The 20470-nt window shown below is 44.3% G+C and overlaps 1 protein-coding gene across 1 annotated transcript in view; it reads right to left on the bottom strand.

Moving 5' to 3' along the window:
* The window catches only part of pear1 (platelet endothelial aggregation receptor 1), a 41215-nt gene extending 21088 nt beyond the window's left edge, over window positions 1-20127 (bottom strand). Inside the window, exons 1-2 of the mRNA XM_069175305.1 lie at window positions 19918-20127; window positions 1403-1513 (exon numbers count right to left, since the gene is read on the bottom strand). Coding sequence (XP_069031406.1) covers window positions 1403-1509 — 107 coding nt within the window. The 5' untranslated portion in view covers window positions 1510-1513; window positions 19918-20127. The remainder of the gene's footprint in view (window positions 1-1402; window positions 1514-19917) is intronic.
* Between the last annotated feature and the right edge of the window lie 343 nt (window positions 20128-20470).

The raw sequence follows: 20470 nt of genomic DNA, 5'->3' as shown, positions 1-20470 counted from the left end.
AGAGCCCGGTGGTGACAGTCTGACAACCAGCTAACAAACAGCTAACAAAGCTAACAAAGCTAACAAACAGCAAATTTCACTAAAAGCCAGCTATACTCAAGTTAACAAAACAACTAACAACATTAACAACCAGCTAACGAAGGAGTTACACTTTCAAACAAAGAGTACTTCAACTTCTTGAAGGGACGTTTAGGATATTTTAGGGATGACGATGTTGTTCAGTTCACCGTTTTTGTCCAGAATAAAATCTCGAATCGAAAGGCAACTGGACTTCTTTGAGTTTCTTGAAGCCTGTTTGTTCTTTTAAAATCATTTTTTGTGTGAAATGTTTGAACTCTCGGATTAATTGTCGAGTGCGGTGTAGATATCCCAGATTCCCAACAGACGGACTTGTAATTGTAACTTTAGTATCGTGCATTGATTTGTTTTTCACCAGCAGGTTTTCACTTGTCCTGCTGCAACATCTGTTGGATAGTTTGGGAAGAAAAAAATAAAAAGTGGAGACATACACGGTTCCCAGAGGATGAAGCCTAATGTCTCTGGGATGATTCACGTTTTGTGGTTTGGAGTGAAATGCTTCAACAATTATTGGATGGATTGTCATGAAATGTGGGACCTCAGTCATCATCAGATCGCTGGTTTGCCCGACTCTTCAGGTTATCAGATTCAAACAAAACAAATGACATCAGCTTTGTTTTTCGTGCAAATTTAGCAAATTTTAACCGTTTTAATATGCAAAACAAAGATGGTGAATTTTATACCTATTAATCATGAGTGATGTAAGCATGGTCAGGGGTGAGCGTGTTAGCACTTGCTTAATGTAAATTCCCTAAATATAGTTCAGCGAACTATAACTATAACCAGTAAGAAAGTAGAGCCAAAATACCTCCATCACCCCCTGGTGGCAGGTTGAAATATAGGTTATAAGCCCCGCCCCCTTAGTGTCAGCAGATGGGACATGAGCCAAACTCAAAAATCAAAGTACGCACATAAAGTTGCATGCATATTGTCCCACCCACCGATAGTTGTAACCTGACTGCACCACAGGCCTGTCAATCAAACAGACACGCCCCCAAAAACAGGTGTTCTTGAATCTTCTTTTCTAATGAATGAGGGATTATTTTCAGATGGACCTCCAGAAAACTAATAAGAAGGAGTGACTTTAGCTAACAACACCGAGATAACTGATGGACACATTTTATTCACTTTGGATTTGATGAGAGAAGTTGAATGGGAGTCTATGGAGCCGGAGGCTTTTTGGAGCCGACCTCTAGTGGCACTCGCTGGTATTGCAGCTGAAGACACTTCTGGATCGGAACCATTTTTCAGACCTGGAAGCTCCGAACACGTTTATATCCAGTCTGTGGTTTGCATGCAGGGTATCAGTGACAACAGGCCTCACCTCTCCCACAGGCTGCAGACGTTGGGGTCTCTCGGGTTAAGCGAGCAGCTCGGACCGATCGGGAAGCCGAGAAGCAGCAGCACGGCGAAGCTCTGCAGAGTCAGCATCGTCCTGGAGGGGAAAACAGACGGACAGACGCTTACGGAGGGTTTCGGGACGGAGCCAAAACACGTTCCTATTGTTAAAAACACAGACGGACACAATCCATCGGTAAGCTTGCAACGTTTTGTTTGACAGAGATGAGCGGTTCTAACTATCATCAGCTCTGAGGCCGTTTGATTGGACGAGAATACATCAACGGTATCACGTCCACCTCCTGTAGTTTCTATCTGCTGTTTTTAAAAAGCAGAAAATCCACATTAAAGTAACACATTTCTGTAATTCGGGCCGTAAAAAAACACTAGTGGAAAATATTGCACAGCTGCAGATTAACATTCGTTGTTGTTTTTGATTTACTCTAATTAATGTGGCAGATGGAAAGATTCACCGCGAGCTGGTTAGAGCCTGTAAAATTGCAGCTGAGATTTTTTTTTTCACCCCCAGACTGTAAAAGAGTTCATTAAACGCTTGACGGAGGTGAAGGCGAAGCGCCAGACTCCATCGTAACGCTGCGTCGGCTCCACGCCGCTCAGCGTTTAACGCTCCGGATCGTCAGGGGTCGCCATGACGACGGAGCGAGAGCATTACAGAGATATCGGAGACGAGAAACGTGACTCCCGACTCCATCCTTGACCCCGATCAATCAAGTCATCCTCCGCTGGCCGCTTCCACCCTGCAGCAGCATCTGGATCCCATCAGAGAGACGCTGTCCGGCTCTCAAGGAGCAGCAGGGAGACGCTCCTCTTTTTTTTTTTTATACCCCTAAAAATATCTCGCTGGAATGAACAGAAGTTCAACAGGCCCTCTGGTGAAAGTGTCGTGGGAATGAAACGGCATTTCGAGAGCCGTCATGTTGACACCGCATCGGTCTCGTTCCCCTCCGACAGGAACACGGTGGCGTGGCTTCTGTGGCCTCGGGGTGATCTCTGGTCATGTTTTTCTGGGAGGACGATTTATCTGAAGTCGAGCGACAGATGGAAGAAAGACAAATCTCTCTCTTTCGCCGTTTAAACATCCTTCTCAGATCTTTAATCATCAAATGTTTCTAGAACGACTGTCGTCACTTTATGGGAAAGTTTAGCCAGAAACACGTTTTATGAAAGCAAAAATAAATAAATTATAAATTCAGGCCAAGTTCAATAAACTAATTGAAATCTGCAGCTGGCTGTGCTGTTTGTGCTTCGAGCTACATGCTGACATCAACATGCTAAATGCATACATAGGAAGTAGAGTCAAAATACCTCCATCAGCCCCTGGTGGCGGGTTGAAATATAGGAAATAAGCCCCGCCCCCTTCATGTTAGTGAATGGGACATGAGCCAAACTCAAAAATCAAAGTACACACATAACGCCAGCGGTAACGTCATCGTTGGTTTGTGAACGTTATGAATCCTCCAGTTCAGATTCTGTCCGTCATCATCTTTGCTAGTTCGGAGCGGTTCGGAGCAGGAAGTGACCATATTTGGACGAGCTGGGGGAGGAGCCAGCGGTGGATCTGACGGATCTGACGCCCCCCCTGCGTGTCATCCATCTGTGGTGCAGAAACATATATTTCCTCACTTTTTAATGCACATATTTGCATTTTGAGTCACTGCGTTCGGGGAAAAGTTTTTTGTGGAAAAGATTTTTGGCCTGTGGCTCGATGAATAATACATTCCTCTAATACTTGCCAAGGTCGTCGGTCCAATTCCCATCAGAGAACACTTCAGCAAGTGTGTTTACAAAACTGGTTCTTTATGGAGAAAAAGTTCACGTCGGAGTAAAAACGGAGCGTTCGATGTGCCGGTGGAAGCTGTTCACCGTAAACACATCTGCGATCCATCAGAGGCTCATCGAGCAGATTTACATCGACGTCCAGCCTGTCCAGTGGAGGATTTGGCACGATGACGACGGCAGCATAAATCCTGCTCCTGATAAACGCCCCCCCCCCCCTCACCCCCCTCTGTCAGGAGTTAATTCACTTGCTGGCACAAGGCTGAAAATCTGCACCACAAAAACAGAGTTTTATAAGAACAGGCATGTGGCTTTTATTAGAGCGGGGAGTGGTGGGGTGGGGTGTGGGGGACTCATCAACTCCACCAGCCACTTCATTGGACCGGGGGCAAATATTTTTCATTACCTTCTTTTTGGTTTTAATTGTGCTTCATTAGAGTGAAGCTTCAAACCGCATGGGAATTCTTAAACGCTGAGAAATGAGAGACGGAGTTTGTTTTGAAGTGAGCCGGCCGTGTTTGGACTGGAGGGGCGGTGGGGGGGTGGGTGGGGGGGTAGACGTCTAGAGCTCCAGGTGGTGGTGTCATCATCTGGAAACAGGAGGCAGGTACTCTTCTTCCTCTCTCCTCCGCAAAAAAAAAAAAGTTTCTTCTTGGATGCATCTTCAGCTCCCAGCACACCTCCAGTTTCACACCGGTCGCACGTCAAGACGTCTGGATCAGTGAGAGCAGAGGTTGCGCTGACATATTATTATTTATTTTTATTTTTATTTGTGATGTAAAAAACAGACAATCTTATTCGGCGCTGAGAAACTTTCATGTGGCTCCATAAACCAATAGAGAATAGGCAAAAATACCATACACACACACACACACACACACACACACACACACACACACACACACACACACACACACACACACACACACACACACACACCCTGTAACTCCTTCACGGACCAGTCGTGTGCTTTCATGTTCCTGAGACATCAAATGAGTCCCATATACACCGAGACCAGTTCAGAGAAACTATTTTTAGTATCTGAGGACATTTATCTTAATTCGCTCGACTCTCTCGACTCTCTCTCGACTCTCTCGACTCTCGGGAGCGGCTCGTTGGGCCCACGCAAACAAACGCGCAGTCGTACCGACCGAGGAATGCCGGGAGCCGTTAAAAAAAAATAAAAAGGGGTCCTGCGACGCTCTTTCCAGAACCGCTCAGGGGCCTGAGTGAAAACAAACAAAAAAACAGAATGGAACCAGATGCACCGCTTTTATATTAATCTCAGCAGACACTTGTTCTCGTGTTAATACCGTTTCAATCACGGGATGCAGAAGTGCTGACAACTAACAAAGTATTTGAATCTGCATATTCATATTTAACAGTCAGGACAGATTCTCAACCTCAGAAATGTTTGATTTTGTGACAGATTTTCTCAAATTATGATTTAATTTTTTGTAGAAAGAATTATTGTTTTGTTTTTGTTTTAAAGCTTCTCCTTATAAAGGAATAAATATGTAATCACTTCCTGTGATAATATTCACACACATCACAGAAATATTTACATTTTTAATCTTTTTTAATATTTTGTTTCAAATTGATTTGTTGGAAAAACAAGCCAATACATCAGCCTTTCAAAATAAGAGCATTAAATGCTGTTTAATTCATGATAATTCAACACAGACCTGCTGGATGAAACAAACAGAGAGACGTCTCTTACGACTGGACGTGTGGAGAAAATTATTTTAGCATGCAGTAATATGGAATCACTTCTTTTGATAATAAGAATTGAATTAGAAACTTTTATTCTGAATTATTATTGGATGTTATGTGGGACTGTTTCTGATTGTAACAGAAGGATCTTGATTTGTTTAATTTCTTTTTTTGATTTCATCCTCCAGTCGAATTAAAACCAGTAACAGGTTCCCTTTCTTTTTGTTTTTTAACTCTGGGGACGTTAAAGCACATGGCTCCGATCAAACTGTTTGCTTCCCTGTTTCCGTTCGCTCTGACCTCAGATTTCTGTCTTTATTTATTTCTGTGCCGACGCTAATTGAGGTAGAAAATATTAGTCACCCGCTGGAAGGGAAAGAAAAATAATATTGATGGAAGAACGCGTCGAGGGTTTGGTTTTACACTGAAGTGTCTCGTCGTCATCTTTCTGCCTCCTTTTCTCCCTTTTACTTCCAGCAGCATTAAGCTTTAATTCTATTTAAAAACTACAAAAGAAAAAGGCGGCGTGGTGAAATACTGCCGGCTGTCCTGCAGACTTTCTGCTGCAGAGTTATCGTGCAGGTGCAACGCGTTCTTATGGTATGAATCCAAGCGCTGGTGATTGAAGTCGTGTTTCAAGCTGCCCTGTTAATCAGTGACTCAGTTATCAGAATCATGTCGGACGTAAACGTGCTCTTAATAAGGTCGCTGATGAAACGGCCCGACGTGACGAGACTGTTTTCTATCCAGAGAACTTTAATAGAAAACAAAAACTCCAACTAGATATTGTTGTAACATGTTCAAAAATAAGACACACTGGATTAGAAAGAGAGGATGTTTTTCAAAATAAAATCAAGAAACTTGGAAGGCTGCTTAATGGAGGCAAGTGTTTTATATAAACATGATTTCCTGAATGAAGACGTCCAAAATTATGATTTCTACAACAAGCGGATAGTCACGCACTTACAATCCTAGCGGCGGCTAGCTGGACCGGTTTGGTTTGAACACATGACACGGAGCTAAAATGTTAAAAACACATGAGTCCATGGATATCTTTGTTCATCGGATATCTTTGTTCATCAGATATCTTTGTTCATCAGATATCTTTGTTCATCAGATATCTTTGTTCATTAGATATCTTAGTTCATCAGATATCTTTGTTCATCAGATATCTTTGTTCCAACCAGACTGAGCTAGCTGATCAGTTTAGTGTTTCTATGTTCTGTATTTATTCAGTTGGAGACTAGAAGTCCTCTCTGTTGCTAGGTGGTTGCTAAGGGTCGGACTACTTCCTGGAGTAGTGAACATTGCGTACGTTACTTAAGAGTCCATTGACACGACTGATTGTTTTCCAGCTCTTATTGTGTTGCCATGGAAATGGAGATTGCACTAACATGAGCAAATTGCCCCAAAATATGAATACATTTAAGATAAGAAATGTTGTTTCGTTGGTAACTTGTTGTGTCATCGCAATCGTGACCACATCACTATCGTGTCAATCAGGACGTTAAAGCGCGCCCTCTAGTGTAATACGCTAATATTGCTTAATTAAATGACAGCAATCCGAATGTTTCTTGAGGTTTTTTTTTTGTCGTTTTAATCAATGCGGCGGAGCACAGTTTTTGAAATAAAAGCAGCCTGCTGAATCAGCGTATTCTGAACTTCAGGGAGTGATTTAATCCGCCGCTTGGTTCCCAGAGGGAGGGATGTTTTCGACTCTATTAAAATGCCCTTAAAAGAAACCAGAGAGCAGAAATGAACAATTATTGGTCTATTATCAGACTCTGCTCCCCCAGCGTTCAGTAAAATGAGACAAAATCGTATTTACAGTAAGGCTCTGTGACTTCATGTCCAGGCCCGTCGAGAGTTCCTGGACATGAGAGAGTGAAGCAGAAAGCAGCTTCAGTCTTACGACTGCCTGCAAAAAAAAACCAAAAACACTCGAGCAGAATCAACTGAAATGTTTCCTGGCAACGCATCGCTCACGCTGCACATGATTAAAGCCTCGCTGTGCACCATTACACTTAAAAGTTGGGCCCGTAAAGCTGCGGTGTGTTAAGGAGATTTAAATGATCGCTCCTCTGATTGTGATCATCCCCCGGCCGGGTTATCAGAAAAGAAAAAAAAAAGAAATCCTCCGAAAGAGGCAGAAAGGTTTCACACGTTTACAGCTCAACTCTTAGAGTAACGAAAATCCAGAAAACTGCTCGAGAGGCAGAAAAACTGACAGAAACTGGAATAAATCAGCCTCCATGTGACACACCGACCACAGCCGCAGCCCCCCACCCCCCACCCACCAACCCTCCTACTCCTCCCCATCCCACCCTCACATTAAAACCCCAGTTACTGTAAACTGAATATAAAACCCATAATCCTTTGCATCTGGGTTATCGTGTTGGCGCGCGCGGGAGGAGGGGTGGGGCGGGGGGGAGGGGGTGGGGTTCGACCGCAGCAAGACTGGCACACACGCTGCAGTTGCTGCCATACCTCATGTTGGATGGGAGGAGGGGGGGGGAGGGGGGAGGACCCTCAACAACACACTGAAGACAAACTGTGACATGGCACACCCAAAACATTCACTCTGTTTACTGCACTGACTTTGGGAAAAAGGTGTTAGCCCCCCCCCCCTCCCCCTCCAAGGAGGAAGAGGAGGAGGAGGAGGAAGGAGTCTGAATTTCGATGAGTGAGCGCTGCGCCGTTTGCTATCTGCAAGATTGATTTGCGGGAGCGGCGAGCGCTCGAACTCTTCACCTTTTAGAAAACTTGTTGCCTCTTTTGTCCCCGACGGCTGCTTCGTCTTTTCTCTGCAACCGTTATCTTGTAATCCTGTCAGCAGATCTAAAAAAAACACGGAAATAAATCATCTGGATGCTTCGTGAACACGAGGACAGACGCCCAGTTAGAGTCTGTTAAAAGTTTAAGGAGCTGCGATGAAAAAAAAATCAAAAATCAAATGACATCACGTCTCCAACTGCCATCGTGGTCTGGAGTTCTTCTACCTGAGAGGCAGCCGTCTCTCTGGTTAGATAAGCTGTGTGTGTTTGTGTGTTTACGTTGATGTCACAGCCTCTGTCCCCACGGCGACGGAGAGCAGAGCCTGTGGATATCAGCGGTCGGCGTGATAAGGTCGCCGTGGTAACGCTGTTGTTTTGGCCCACTCGGAGACGTGGACGCGAGAGTCGACAGCGCAGACACGCGACGGTGCGCTGACGTGGTTGGTGAAAGTTGAAACAAGAAGACGTAGTTTTAAGGTTAGCTGGATCAGAAAGGCCTCCGGACTTCACCGTGATGTCGTACGGACGCAGAGGAAAGAAGACGGACTCCGAATTTCTCTCTTGATCAACATCAGCAGCTGAGTCGCTGCTTCATTCGCAATTTCACCGTGGATTTGAAACTTGAGAAGAAAAGCGCACGTCGAAGTATGTGTGAAATGTTTTGGGGGAAACAGACAGAAGCAGCAGGGAGACCGATCCGCTGAGGGGGGTCAGGGGGCGGGGCGGGGGGGGCGGGGGGGGGGAGGAGGGGAGGGGTTGCCATGGCACCAGAGTTCAGGTGGTTTGCAGTGAATGTTTTCCAGTGAAGCTCCGCCCCCTCTTGAAACGTTGAATGTCACTCAGAGCACCTCGTCGCACTTTGTGAATTGAAGCGATGTCGTTTTTAATCACCGAGTTTCACAGAAAGGAGAGACGATATTCAGCTTCAGCATTATGAACATGAAGAGATGACATCACCGTCAAAAAACACAGGCCGACTCTCGTGCTGCTGAAGAACGACCAGAACTACGTTTGAATTCTCCAGTGCACCGATGATGATGATGATGATGATGATGAAGATGATGAAGATGATGATGATGATGATGATGATGAAGTGATACGTGTACACGAGGAGATTTAAAACCAACGTTGTGACTTCTTGGCTCTTTGAGGGACGGTGAGAAGAAAACAAATAAATAATCCTTTTTGTTTTCGACATTCGCAGACTGTTTACTTCTCACAGATGTGTCGTTCTGATGTGGTTCACACTGAAACTCCTTTTTTTTTTTTCTGCCCGTCGCATTTCTCCCGACACGTTGGAGGCTCGTGCGCCCTCGCGGTGCGAACGGCAGCCCGGCCGTCCATAAAAACCGCAGGCAGCACGGCTGCGGCTTCGCTGGTCAGAGGGAGCGGCGGGCGGCCCGGAGAGACCGGAGAAACCCAACCACAGCGCCGTAAATACTCCAACTCACCTCCAAGGAGCCGAACAAACACCAACACCCACCTCGGACCGGACTCGCGTCTGGAGTGTTTTTTAATCCAAACATTTTAGTGAGTGAAAATGGTGGAACAACCCAAAATGGAGGCCCTGGTTGAGGTTTTTCAGAAGGACATGACCGTGCGGCGCCATAATTATATGTCCTCTAATGCTCTGTGGATCCACGCTGGCGCGACGACACACGGAGCGCTTGTTAAAGAAAACAGAGGCCTCTCCGCAAGCTACGACCAGAAAACACAGGTTCTGCGTTGTAAACTCTCTGAAAGCCAAAAAACAAACCCTCAACGTTACGAGGACTCGCCAGAAAATGGTTCCCCTTTGTTTTCTGTGTGACGTTACAGATGTTTGCTGCATCTGTCCGTCCGCAGCGTGGCTTCATCACAACTTTAAACGTGTTAATGTCCCCGATGAGCTTTTGACACTTTGGTCGAAGCGGAGCGGAAAAAAGTCGACGCTTCACTTTTCTCCCGATATAAATGTAGAAATGTGGTTTTTGGGGGATTTAAAAGAAAAATGTACGTGTTTGAAAATCCTTCTAGAGGTTAAAAGTCTCTTCCACAACCATAGTGTTGTATATTGTGGACTAACAGCGTTGCCGTAGCGAGGAACACAAGGGGATTATGGGTAAGCACCATCCAGCAGTGATGTCATCAACCATCAGTGATGTCATCGTTGGTTTGTGAACGTTATGAAGCCTCCAGTTCAGATTCTGTCCGTCACCATCTTTGCTAGTTCGGAGCGGTTTGGAGCAGGAAGTGACCATATTTGGACGAGCTGGGGGAGGAGCCAGCGGTGGATCTGACCGATCTGATCGGAAACCTGACGATACTACGTCCCGCCCACCGATAGCTGTAACCTGGCTGCACCACAGGCCTGTCAATCAAACAGACACGCCCCCAAAAACAGATCTTTTTGAATCTTCTTTTCTAATTTGACTTTTTGGAGCCGACCTCTAGTGGCACTCCGGAAGCTACGTTCACTTTTATATACAGCCTATGAGCCAGCCCCTAGTGGCCCTCGGTGGTATTGCACGTAAAGGGCCCTGTGACCACAGCTCAAGTCTTTGGAGGAAAAAAAGGTCCAAGTTTTAATGAACTGAATTTTTCCTTTGACCACATAATAGCACAATCATTTCAGACATTACCGGATGAAACATGCTGCAACTATTTGAAAACTTCTCGCCGTAATGAGTCAACGAGCGTTTGTAACGGCCGCGCCTCCTGATTGATCTGCTGCAACGTCCTTTTCAGCCATTGTTTCAGAGTGAATCACAGACACACACTTCCTCCACATCTCTTCCTGACAGGAAATGCTCTCTCCTCTGTAAATGAACCTCACATTGTATTACTTAATAATCAGGCCACGATGCCTGTAATGAGACTTTTCCTACAAAATTAGATAACTCTCATGAAAGTGAAAAAAAAGAAAAATGCTTGTTGTGCTATTTGTTTTTTTTTAATCTATAAAACATAAAAAAAAAAAAAAAAAACGGTGAAAAATATCTTCACAACATCCTTGAAGTGTCTCACTTTCACCGACCGACAACTAAACGACTCAAACTATAGAATGATTTGGTCACACTTTACAATAACGGTAGATTAATTAACCTCGGTTAAGGCCTTAATAACTAGCAGTTAACATGAACAAACTCACGTAAATTCTCATATTTGAAACTTTATTATCCAATTATTTTAATTTATGCTTTAAATCCAAACAATATCTATCAATAAATAAAGCTGGATTATTAATTTTCAATTTTCAATCCAAGCTTGAGTTATTGATCAAAAATCAGGTGATTGCGCCGCCAAAAATTTAAAACTTCTACTAAAGCTTCTATTTAACAATTATTTGCTTTTGCTCGAGATGTTTATTCTTCTTTATTTTCAACAATGCTCTGCATAAAACACGTCTCTTGCATGTCGAATACTTCGCTACTCGGACAGCTGCAGCAGCAGCAGGAATCCCTCCACGAGTCAGACTCATTTAATTCACCCTCTGATGTTTTGGTCCTTATTCTTTTTAATCATCAGAGCTTCATCCCCATCGTCATTTTCCCACCATGTAAAGTTGATTTCTTTCATCATAAACTGTTTTCTCTTCGTGCCTCAGAAACAAATTATTCCTGTCCTCCTCTTTCAGGGTCATGAAGTTGTGGGAAACGGTTAAAGAACAGATTTAGCCGCTGCGTCTCTCGCTGATCTTCCCATGATAAAACTATGCAAAGACCAACACGTCTTCATCCATATTTATTAGTACGCAGAGTTCCTCCCAACGTGCACGGAGCGAACCGCTGGGTCCGAATCTTCAGAAGAGCTTATGAAAACAGAGAAACCTCCCGTGAACTCGAGCAACAATCACAAGCTGTTGATGTTGTCGAATGAGGAATGAAGAGAAAGAAGTCAGTAATAAACTGTAATTCATTGCAGCAGAAAGATGACACCTGAAAGCCCACCGATAGCTGTAACCTGACTGCACCACAGGCCTGTCAATCAAACAGACACGCCCCCAAAAACAGGTCTTCTTGAATCTTCTTTTCTAATGAATGAGGGATTATTTTCAGATGGACCTCCAGAAAACTAATAAGAAGGAGTGACTTTAGCTAACAACACCGAGATAACTGATGGACACATTTTATTCACTTTGGATTTGATGAGAGAAGTTGAATGGGAGTCTATGGAGCCGGAGGCTTTTTGGAGCCGACCTCTAGTGGCACTCGCTGGTATTGCAGGTTAAGGCCTCATCTTTTCAGACCCGGAAGCTACGAACACTTTTATATTTACAGTCGATGCTTGTCTATATCAGCTGACGAGTCTCTGTCTGAGCATCGCGCACATCTGGACGTCCTTCGAGTGCGGTGACGTGTGCAGAAACAACCCGTGTCGCGCTCCGATCGCTTGTTTGACTTGTCGTGTTGTTACGAAGGGAAACAGGCGATCACACTGCAGCCGCCGGAGGGAAACGCTGAAACTCTCGCAGGCAGCCAAAACTGCCAAGTCATCACAAAACGCTGCGTTGAACACGGTCATAAACACAGATGTGCACTCAGAGACCTGGCCTCAGCGCACACAGGCACAAGGCCGTTCTTTCTCTTTTCCGTTACCGGCCGTGTTTCGTCAGCCGAGCGATCAGATCTCTTTGCGGCCTTCGACCCTTCGTGGTTGGCGAGCTGCGGTCCACGTTGGAGAGTTGAGAAATCAGAGAATGATGTCAAGTGTGCAGAAGCTGCACTTTTCTGTATGAAAACAGTTGTCTCACTTCTGTTTGTTGTTGATTTACAGCCCTTTGGGTCAGATATGGGACGTCCTGGGAGGTCGATGGCGACCGACTGATCCCTCTGAGCGTCTGAGTCGCATCACAGGAAGCAGTGTGCTTCGCTGTGTCACCGGCTTTCAGACGTATTTCATCCTCATGCAGCAGCTTTATGTCACGGCTGCAAGAAACAGAGAGTGGCTTACAGGCGCAGACTTCCAGCATCTGGTTCTGATTATTACAACACTTCGTATGTGGCTGGATGGCAGCTTCTTTTTTTCTCTCTCTCTCTCTTTGCAGCTGCTGCAAGCTGGAAACCATTTGAGCTGGTGTGACCGTGCTTTTCTGGTGTTGTTGATGTTTTTTATGGATTTACCTTCAGTTCGATTCTCTCCGCAAAGACTCACAATCGGTCCCTCCGGGAAATCTTGCGATCACAATAATTAATGCAAATTCAAACAAACTATGTAATATTTGCAAGAGCTTTAAAATTTTCTTAAATTCACGATTTTTTTTTTTTGCAAAAAATTTCGTCAGCAGAATCTTTTCTTAAAGTATTAATGACATAAAGTACATCTTTTCAAATAAAACTCACTTTATTGATAAAAAAAACAAAACAAAAAACTCATTTACAATCAGATAGGCTCTGTCTGAAATGTTTGTGATCAGAGGAAGTGATTCCATATTACTGGATGTTAAATGAGTTTTCTCCACACGTCCAGTTGTCAGAGACGTCTCTTTGTTTGCTTCATCCAGCAGGTCTATGTGTTGAATGAACATGAATTAAACAGCATCTAAAGCTCTTATTTTGACAGTCACAGACTGTCAGTTCTGGAAAGCTGTGACACTTTTATGATTTTATTTTGGTAACTTTTAGCCACGTAGTTCTCTAAGTTGAATAAATAAATAAATAAAAGATTAGAGCTAAAATATTCTGTGATGTGCAGCATGATTATCATCACAGGAAGTGATTACATATTTCTTCCTTAATCAGGTGGATCTTAAAAGAAATTGCATTTTTATTTTTCAATGCAAAAAACTCACTTAAAACAAATTACATCGCAATTTTGAGGAAAATCCACCGCAAAATTAAAAAAAATTTGATCGCAACAAATCACCAAAACACCCTCATAATGAACGTAACAGCCGGTGATGCAGCGAACACACGAGTCTGCCGGGTGGTACGACCGCTACGCATCTCAACCACTTCCATGTGGCGGAGCTTTAACGGAGGTACCTGGATAACTGAAGAGATCTCAGATCAACATTAACATGTGCAGCTGCAGACGGAGACAGGTGAGAGTTCACCTGGGTCGTTATCGGTTATTATCTCTCCCGGCTTTCCTTCTCTATCCGTGTTTCCAGGAAGTCCAGTAAAAGTTGGACCCCGTTGATTTACGGGCCCTCGGCCACATGGTGTGTGCTGCCTTTCTGGAGGACGACGTGGAAACCTGCAACTTATTAAAGTCATCATTTTAGTGCTGCTTTTTTTTTTTTTTTTCATAGCCCCAAAAAGCTGCGTCTAACTCCTCTCTGTCTCCAGATGGGCCTCATCCTGCAAGCATCTGGAAGTTAAAGCCTTTATTTTTCACTCAGAGGCCGGAGCCACGTGTGCTACCCTGAAGGTGAACCCTTCGATGAGATGCTCCTTCTTTATTTCTTTTTTTTACTCGGTCTGAGTCGCGTTTGGAGACTTTGCAGACTGGAGCAGTTTGGAAGTTTGGAGTCGCTTCCAAACTGTCTCGAACCCCCTGCAGGAGGCGCCGTTCATGAAAGAGGGCAGTCGAGTTAATTGAAAACCTTCGCTTGTTTTTTTGTTTTTTTTCCCGCAACACATTTTGTCTCTGGGGACTTTTTGGTCTGTGACACCTTTTGCATGTCTGTCCAACACAACAGGAAGCCAGATAGGAGCCACCACGCAGGACGTCCTGGGTAAACGGCACGGCGGGGGGGAGGACGGGGGGATGGAAGGAGCGAAGGGGGGTCCGGGAGGCAGATGTTCAGGACTCGAGGAGACCGAGCGGGGAAACTGTTCACACTCTTTCTTTTTGTGAACGGCCAGAGACAAACAGAAGCAGCAGGAGACCCAGCGGGGCGTCGCTGAGTCACCGAGGATTATTTATTTATTCCTTGTTGTTTTATCACAGCGAAGCTTCTTCACACAAATTAGTTTCAACTGTCGCCAACATGAATCCGTTCGTCTGCAGAAGAGCCTTCGAAGATATCCTGCTTTTTTTCTTTTTCTTGTTATTATTTGTTTGTTTATGAGGATCCCCATCAGTCCTTCGCACGGCAGCAGATATTCTTCAGATTATATTCAAATACAGGGAATTACTGTAAAAACAATCTCCAGCAGCCTGCTGAGTTAAATACTTGTGCACTAAAACATAAAATAATTGGATTCCTCGTTGTCATAAAAACTGTCAATGAATACGTTGATCTAACGTTACTTCTCAAACAAACGAGAAAAAGCTGCTTTATTCAGGACCAGTTCCAGTTTTCTGAAATTACCTGAATAATAATCCAGATGAGACAAAACTGAAGCCTGAAGTCATCTTAAAAATCTTGTAAATCTATTAATTTACCAATTTCTCTCCGTGTTTTTTTCCATAATAGTTTATTGTAGAAGATTCACAAAAGTTTTGTTTTTTTTCCAACTTCCTGCTTCGAGGACTTTTTCAAGAAAAACAACAAAATGTGTTTTTATGCAGATGACACACAAATTCAATTAACCAAATCAGCAGGGGGCCGTTTGCCTTTCTCTTTAAATGACTTCCACGTTTGTCATTTTCATCTCTCTCCAACCGGATTTCATCTCTTTGGGTCTTTGGACAAAAAGACAAAGAGGTTTTTTGTTTTTTTGTTTTTTTGTCCACTCTCAGGGGAATGAAAACTAGGACCAACAATAGGAAGCCGATAGGAAACATCTTGCCTGTACATCCAGGCCTCCATCTCAACGCTCTCTTCCTCTGACATGTAAACACAGAGTGAGTTAGGAGTCGTGAACGACGCCATCAGACCTGCAACGGCCACATTTTCCAAAAGTAAAAACTCCTTTTTGTTTCTTGATTCCACAGAAAAAAACACATTTTTCCAGGCAGAGCTTGTGTTGTTTTGAGCGATGGGGACGCTGACAAATACTGATAATCTGTCATCCTGCCTTTCCTGAGCCGAGGTTTGTCTTTGAGAATGGCCTCTGGAAAATGGACTCGAAAAAAAAAGGAAAATAAGTCGCTCATAAAATGCAAGATGGACGACTGCGAGCTCCACACAGCTGGTGGAGTGGATCTGGGTTTTTGAGCTCAAGAAAAACATCAAGAGTTCTTGCAGTTCATGTCCGCGTGGTGCCAAGCATGACATAAAGGGTCATTGTTTTTCACATGCAAACCTCTCGTCTCGAACTGGTAAACTCATGATATTCCATCTCAAAACTTACAAAATAAACATTCTGTGCACCATCTTTACGAGAATTAAAAACAAACAACAGCAGAGCCCCGTTTTTTTTCTTTTCATCAGAGGGGGAGAAACAAGAAGCCTCGACTTCGGCGCTTCATTTCATATAATTCTACATCTCAGGTTTCACTCGGTTTCAGTCGTCCTGCAAAGACGCCACAGCGAGTGGGGCCCGAAATCTTTAATGAACAATGTCTCCACTGCTGCTCCGCCCACCGCCCAGAACACCACCCGCCGACCACCAACATAAGCAACTTCAGGAAAGACCCTCACCACAGTACAAGTAGTCTGTGGTGACTCCATCGGCCCGCTGCTGGCTCCGCCTCCATCTCCAGCCCCCAAAAACCCCCCGACCTCTGCTTTTTATGATTGGTTATTTGAGCTGGAGCCCAGTGAAACTGTACAGTGACCCCCCCCCCCACACACACACACACATACACACATGAGCCGGAGGGCCGCAGTCCAATCTGCTCTGAATCATTTGCGCGGCTGCAGAGCACATGGGGTTGAAAGCCTTTATTATATAAGCCTGCGGTAGGAATACGCGTCACCTTCTTTTGAATTCCCCCGAGCTCTTTGTCTTTTTTCATCGGGACTATTTTTAGGCTCCATCCAAAAATTTGTGTAGTCGATTGAAGGTCAATCTGAGGAAAACTTTGCCGCTGACGAAGCCAAACATGTTCACAGTGACAGTATATGCAACATGTTACATAAAACTAGATGTTAATACTCGTATTTCTACGTGTAAAACATATTTTACAGACAATTGCAGAAAAAAAAAAAGTAACTCGCATTGTTTGACGGGAAATGTAGCATCATGTGTGACGGCGGTAAAGAGAGATGTTTGAAAGGATCAAACCCGCGACTTTCACAGAGATTTTTTTCCCCAACTCTAACCAAGTAGTTTTGCTGCTTCACTCTGTGAAATGACCTCCGCCACACGACCTTCTCCGACCTTCGTGTACTTTTTGTGTCGCCGACACGCTGTCCTCTAGTGGACTGACGGGTGTATTACACGCAGTGGCGTTATATTGGGGAAACAAAGAGTCGCATCTTTGTACCAAGTTTTGTGCCAGTCTATCAAAAAAAAAAAACGTAGAGACACGTAAAAAAAAACAGTTGTAAGAATAATCACCGAAATCAAACGCACTGCTAGCGTGACCGAAAGCGTGAACGAACAGATTATTGTTTTTAAGCGTTCAGGTAATTCTGTACGTCGCCGTTCGTGCTTCGATGGATTAAACAAACAGACTTATAGTCAGTGATCTCACTTCAATAACACAGAGTGTGTGTGTGTGTGTGTGTGTGTGTGTGTGTGTGTGTGTGTGTGTGTGTGTGTGTGTGTGGTCGTCGGGTACAACCTCGTCAAGAGAAGTTGTGGTTTTCTAAAGACAACGTGCAGACACTGGCGCTGCCCTGTGTGGTGGTGAGACAATAAATTTCAGAGAAGTCAAGTGGGGGGGTGGAGGGGGGGGGGGTAAGGAGGGTAGGAGGGGGGATCAGATGAAAGTTAATGACAGTACTTTTTCTTTTTCTATCTCTAGCTCGTCTCTCCACCCAGTGCCATCTCCAACCCAAACATATCCAGTAGCCTGTTTGAAATGAAGCCTCCTGGACAAACAGACACTCAGTCAGCCGGCTGTCGGACGGGAGACGGACTTCTGATGCTCGACCAGACCGGAAAAAAATAGGGTCACCGTTGTACTACTGTCTGGATGGAGGGAAGAGTTCGACTAATGATGATCTCCAGATGAGGACACTGATGAAAAGACTTTGAATCATGGAATCTGTAAATAGTGGCACGGAGCTGTGAGGAATACTTGGAGGAACACAAAGGAAAAGTTCAGACACTTCCTGGAGTTTTTCGGTTGCCAGAGCAGATGCGAGGTCACGAGTCCAACCAGGTGGCCGAGATTTACTCCGATAGTCAGTCACACTTCGCCTTCCTTGCAGATATGAGCTCAAAAATGTGCTCCTTAATCAAAGAGCTCTTCATTCACAAGTCAAAAGCAATAAGTGCAACGGTGGTGGATTTACGGTGATTTACTGCTCTGCTGTGGAAAAGAAGAAGTGAGGGTTTCTGTTTCCAAAACAGTATGCCTCCATGTAGAGGAGGTATTCACTTCATGGCTCTAAATCACAGACTGTATATAAAAAGTGTTCGTAGCTCCCGGCTCGGAAAAATGAGGCCGATGCAGAAGTGTCTTCAGCTGCAATACCAGCGAGTGCCACTAGAGGTCGGCTCCAAAAAGCCTCCGGCTCCATAGACTCCCATTCAACTTCTCTCATCAAATCCAAAGTGAATAAAATGTGTCCATCAGTTATCTCGGTGTTGTTAGCTAAAGTCACTCCTTCTTCTTAGTTTTCTGGAGGTCCATCTGAAAATAATCCCTCATTCATTAGAAAAGAAGATTCAAGAAGACCTGTTTTTGGGGGCGTGTCTGTTTGATTGACAGGCCTGTGGTGCAGTCAGGTTACAGCTATCGGTGGGCGGGACGTAGTATCATCAGGTTTCCGATCAGATCGGTCAGATCCACCGCTGGCTCCTCCCCCAGCTCATCCAAATATGGTCACTTCCTGCTCCGAACCGCTCCGAAATAACAAAGATGGTGACGGACAGAATCTGAACTGGAGGCTTTATAACGTTCACAAACCAACTGGTGACGTCACTGATGGTTCAAACTTTAAAAGTGTCTATTTGTCAACAAGTAAACAACCTATTTGCAGTGGTTTTGCCTCTAATTTGCTGTTTGAACTGCCTCCAACCCTCTCAGGAAAACAATCCATCCCATCAGTCAGAATGAGGACGCGCTCGCTGCATGAAGTCACGCTGTAATCAGTCTCTTTTCTCATCACCGCGCTGTAAACAGCCTTCATGCAGCTCATGTCCAAAACAAACAGTCGACTCTGGCCGCTCACATCTGCAGAGATAAAACACTTCATCTGCTTCAGCTCCACCGACGAGGACGTGAAAGCTGCAGTTTTAACAGGATGTCACTCAGTCGCCTCGCCGCCACGTTTCAGTGACCTGGAGGAGCTTCACATTAAATCTGAACGACTTCAGGGACATCAGGCAGAAGAAGAAGAAGAAGAAGAAGAAGAAGAAGAAGAAGAAGAAACAGCAGATCGACTCCCAGAAACTTCCTCTGCGGTGAATCGATGGAGGAGTTATAAACAGAAGCTGGACACGTTTTCAAAGCAGAGACAAAGATGCCAAAAGACAAAAAACAAAAAACCAGACCCCAGGAAAAGTACAGCGAGAGCATGAAGTTCACTGATGAAGCTTCAGCTTCAGATGAACAAATAAAACAGCATAAAATGGGTCAAAAAACGTGAAGAACATCAGACGAATGAAGCAATAAAACAAACTGATTGTTCACAAATCGGCCAAAAACAACAAAAATAAATGAACCTAATTTTCAGCTGCTTGTTCTCCAGTATTTCTGTTTCATGCTACATTTATTGGACAGATTTTTTTTTTTTGCTTTTGCAGATAAAACATTGAACACAGGATAGAATCAGTATGAAACAATATTATAAATATGCATTAAACTATAATATAACAGTATGAGAGAGCTTTTCTTGTTAATACTTATTTCTTTTCCTGATCAAACATTTGGATTATTTTACTGAGTAGAAATACTGCAGTAGAAAAACACTTGATTGCCAATAAGGGTACACGGAAAATACAAATATAAAAAGTTAAAGTATGTCGCAAAACAAAAGTAGCTTACCAAAATAAAAGTACTCAGAATATGAAAAAGAAAAAGCTTCCCTGGGAGGAGTATAATATTAAACCTTATTATTATATTCATGCATTAATGTATTTGCAGCATTTTACTGCTGTTTTTGCCCATTTCTTAACTCTGTAATTGTTACCAGTGAATCATTCACATCTTTATCCAGGTTTTAAGGCTGCTGTGCTGCACATACAGCACACATGGAACCACAAGGTTAAAATGCACACAGTCCGTCCAGCAACACAGACAGTTTTTTCCTTCTTTAAATGTCACTGGCAGTATTTGTTTTTTTACTCACCTTGAAGAACTAACTCCCGGGCTCCGCGTCGCCGTGAGATTTCTCTTAATCACCGAGTTCCGCGGGCGAAACCGAGAAGAAGTAAATATGTCGCTTTATTTTAAAGGGGCTCTTAGAAAAAAACCTTGAAGCCGTGTAAACATTCAGAAGAGAGAAAAAGGAGAAAGAGAGCAGCCGCGCATCGGAGCGGGGGAGGGTCCTGAAGCAGGGCCAGAGGAGCTGGAAAAACTGTGACAGCGAGGGGACTGGAGGAGGAGGAGGAGGGAGGAGGAGGAGGAGGGGGGAGGAGGAGGAGGGGGGGGGAGGAGGAGGAGGAGGTTTAGGGAGGTTGTGTGTGTGTGTGTGTGTGTGTGTGGGGAGGTGGGGGGGAGCGGGGGGGATCCAGAGTGTTGTTTTTGTCTTCAGCCCTCCAGACCTTAATGTCGAAGTGTGACTGAGTGTTTCGGAACATTTTGAGGGAATAAATGATCCAGTGGGAGAAAAAAATCTGGCAGAAAACAAGAGGTTTGATCCGAGCGTGCAGGTGGAAAAATAAACATCACAGCTAGATAGA

Source organism: Embiotoca jacksoni, unplaced genomic scaffold, assembly GCF_022577435.1.
Source record: "Embiotoca jacksoni isolate LCO1_2020_lvr unplaced genomic scaffold, fEmbJac1.0.p SCAF_66, whole genome shotgun sequence".
Lineage (NCBI taxonomy): Eukaryota > Metazoa > Chordata > Actinopteri > Embiotocidae > Embiotoca > Embiotoca jacksoni.
This window is presented reverse-complemented; position numbering and strand designations above follow the sequence as displayed.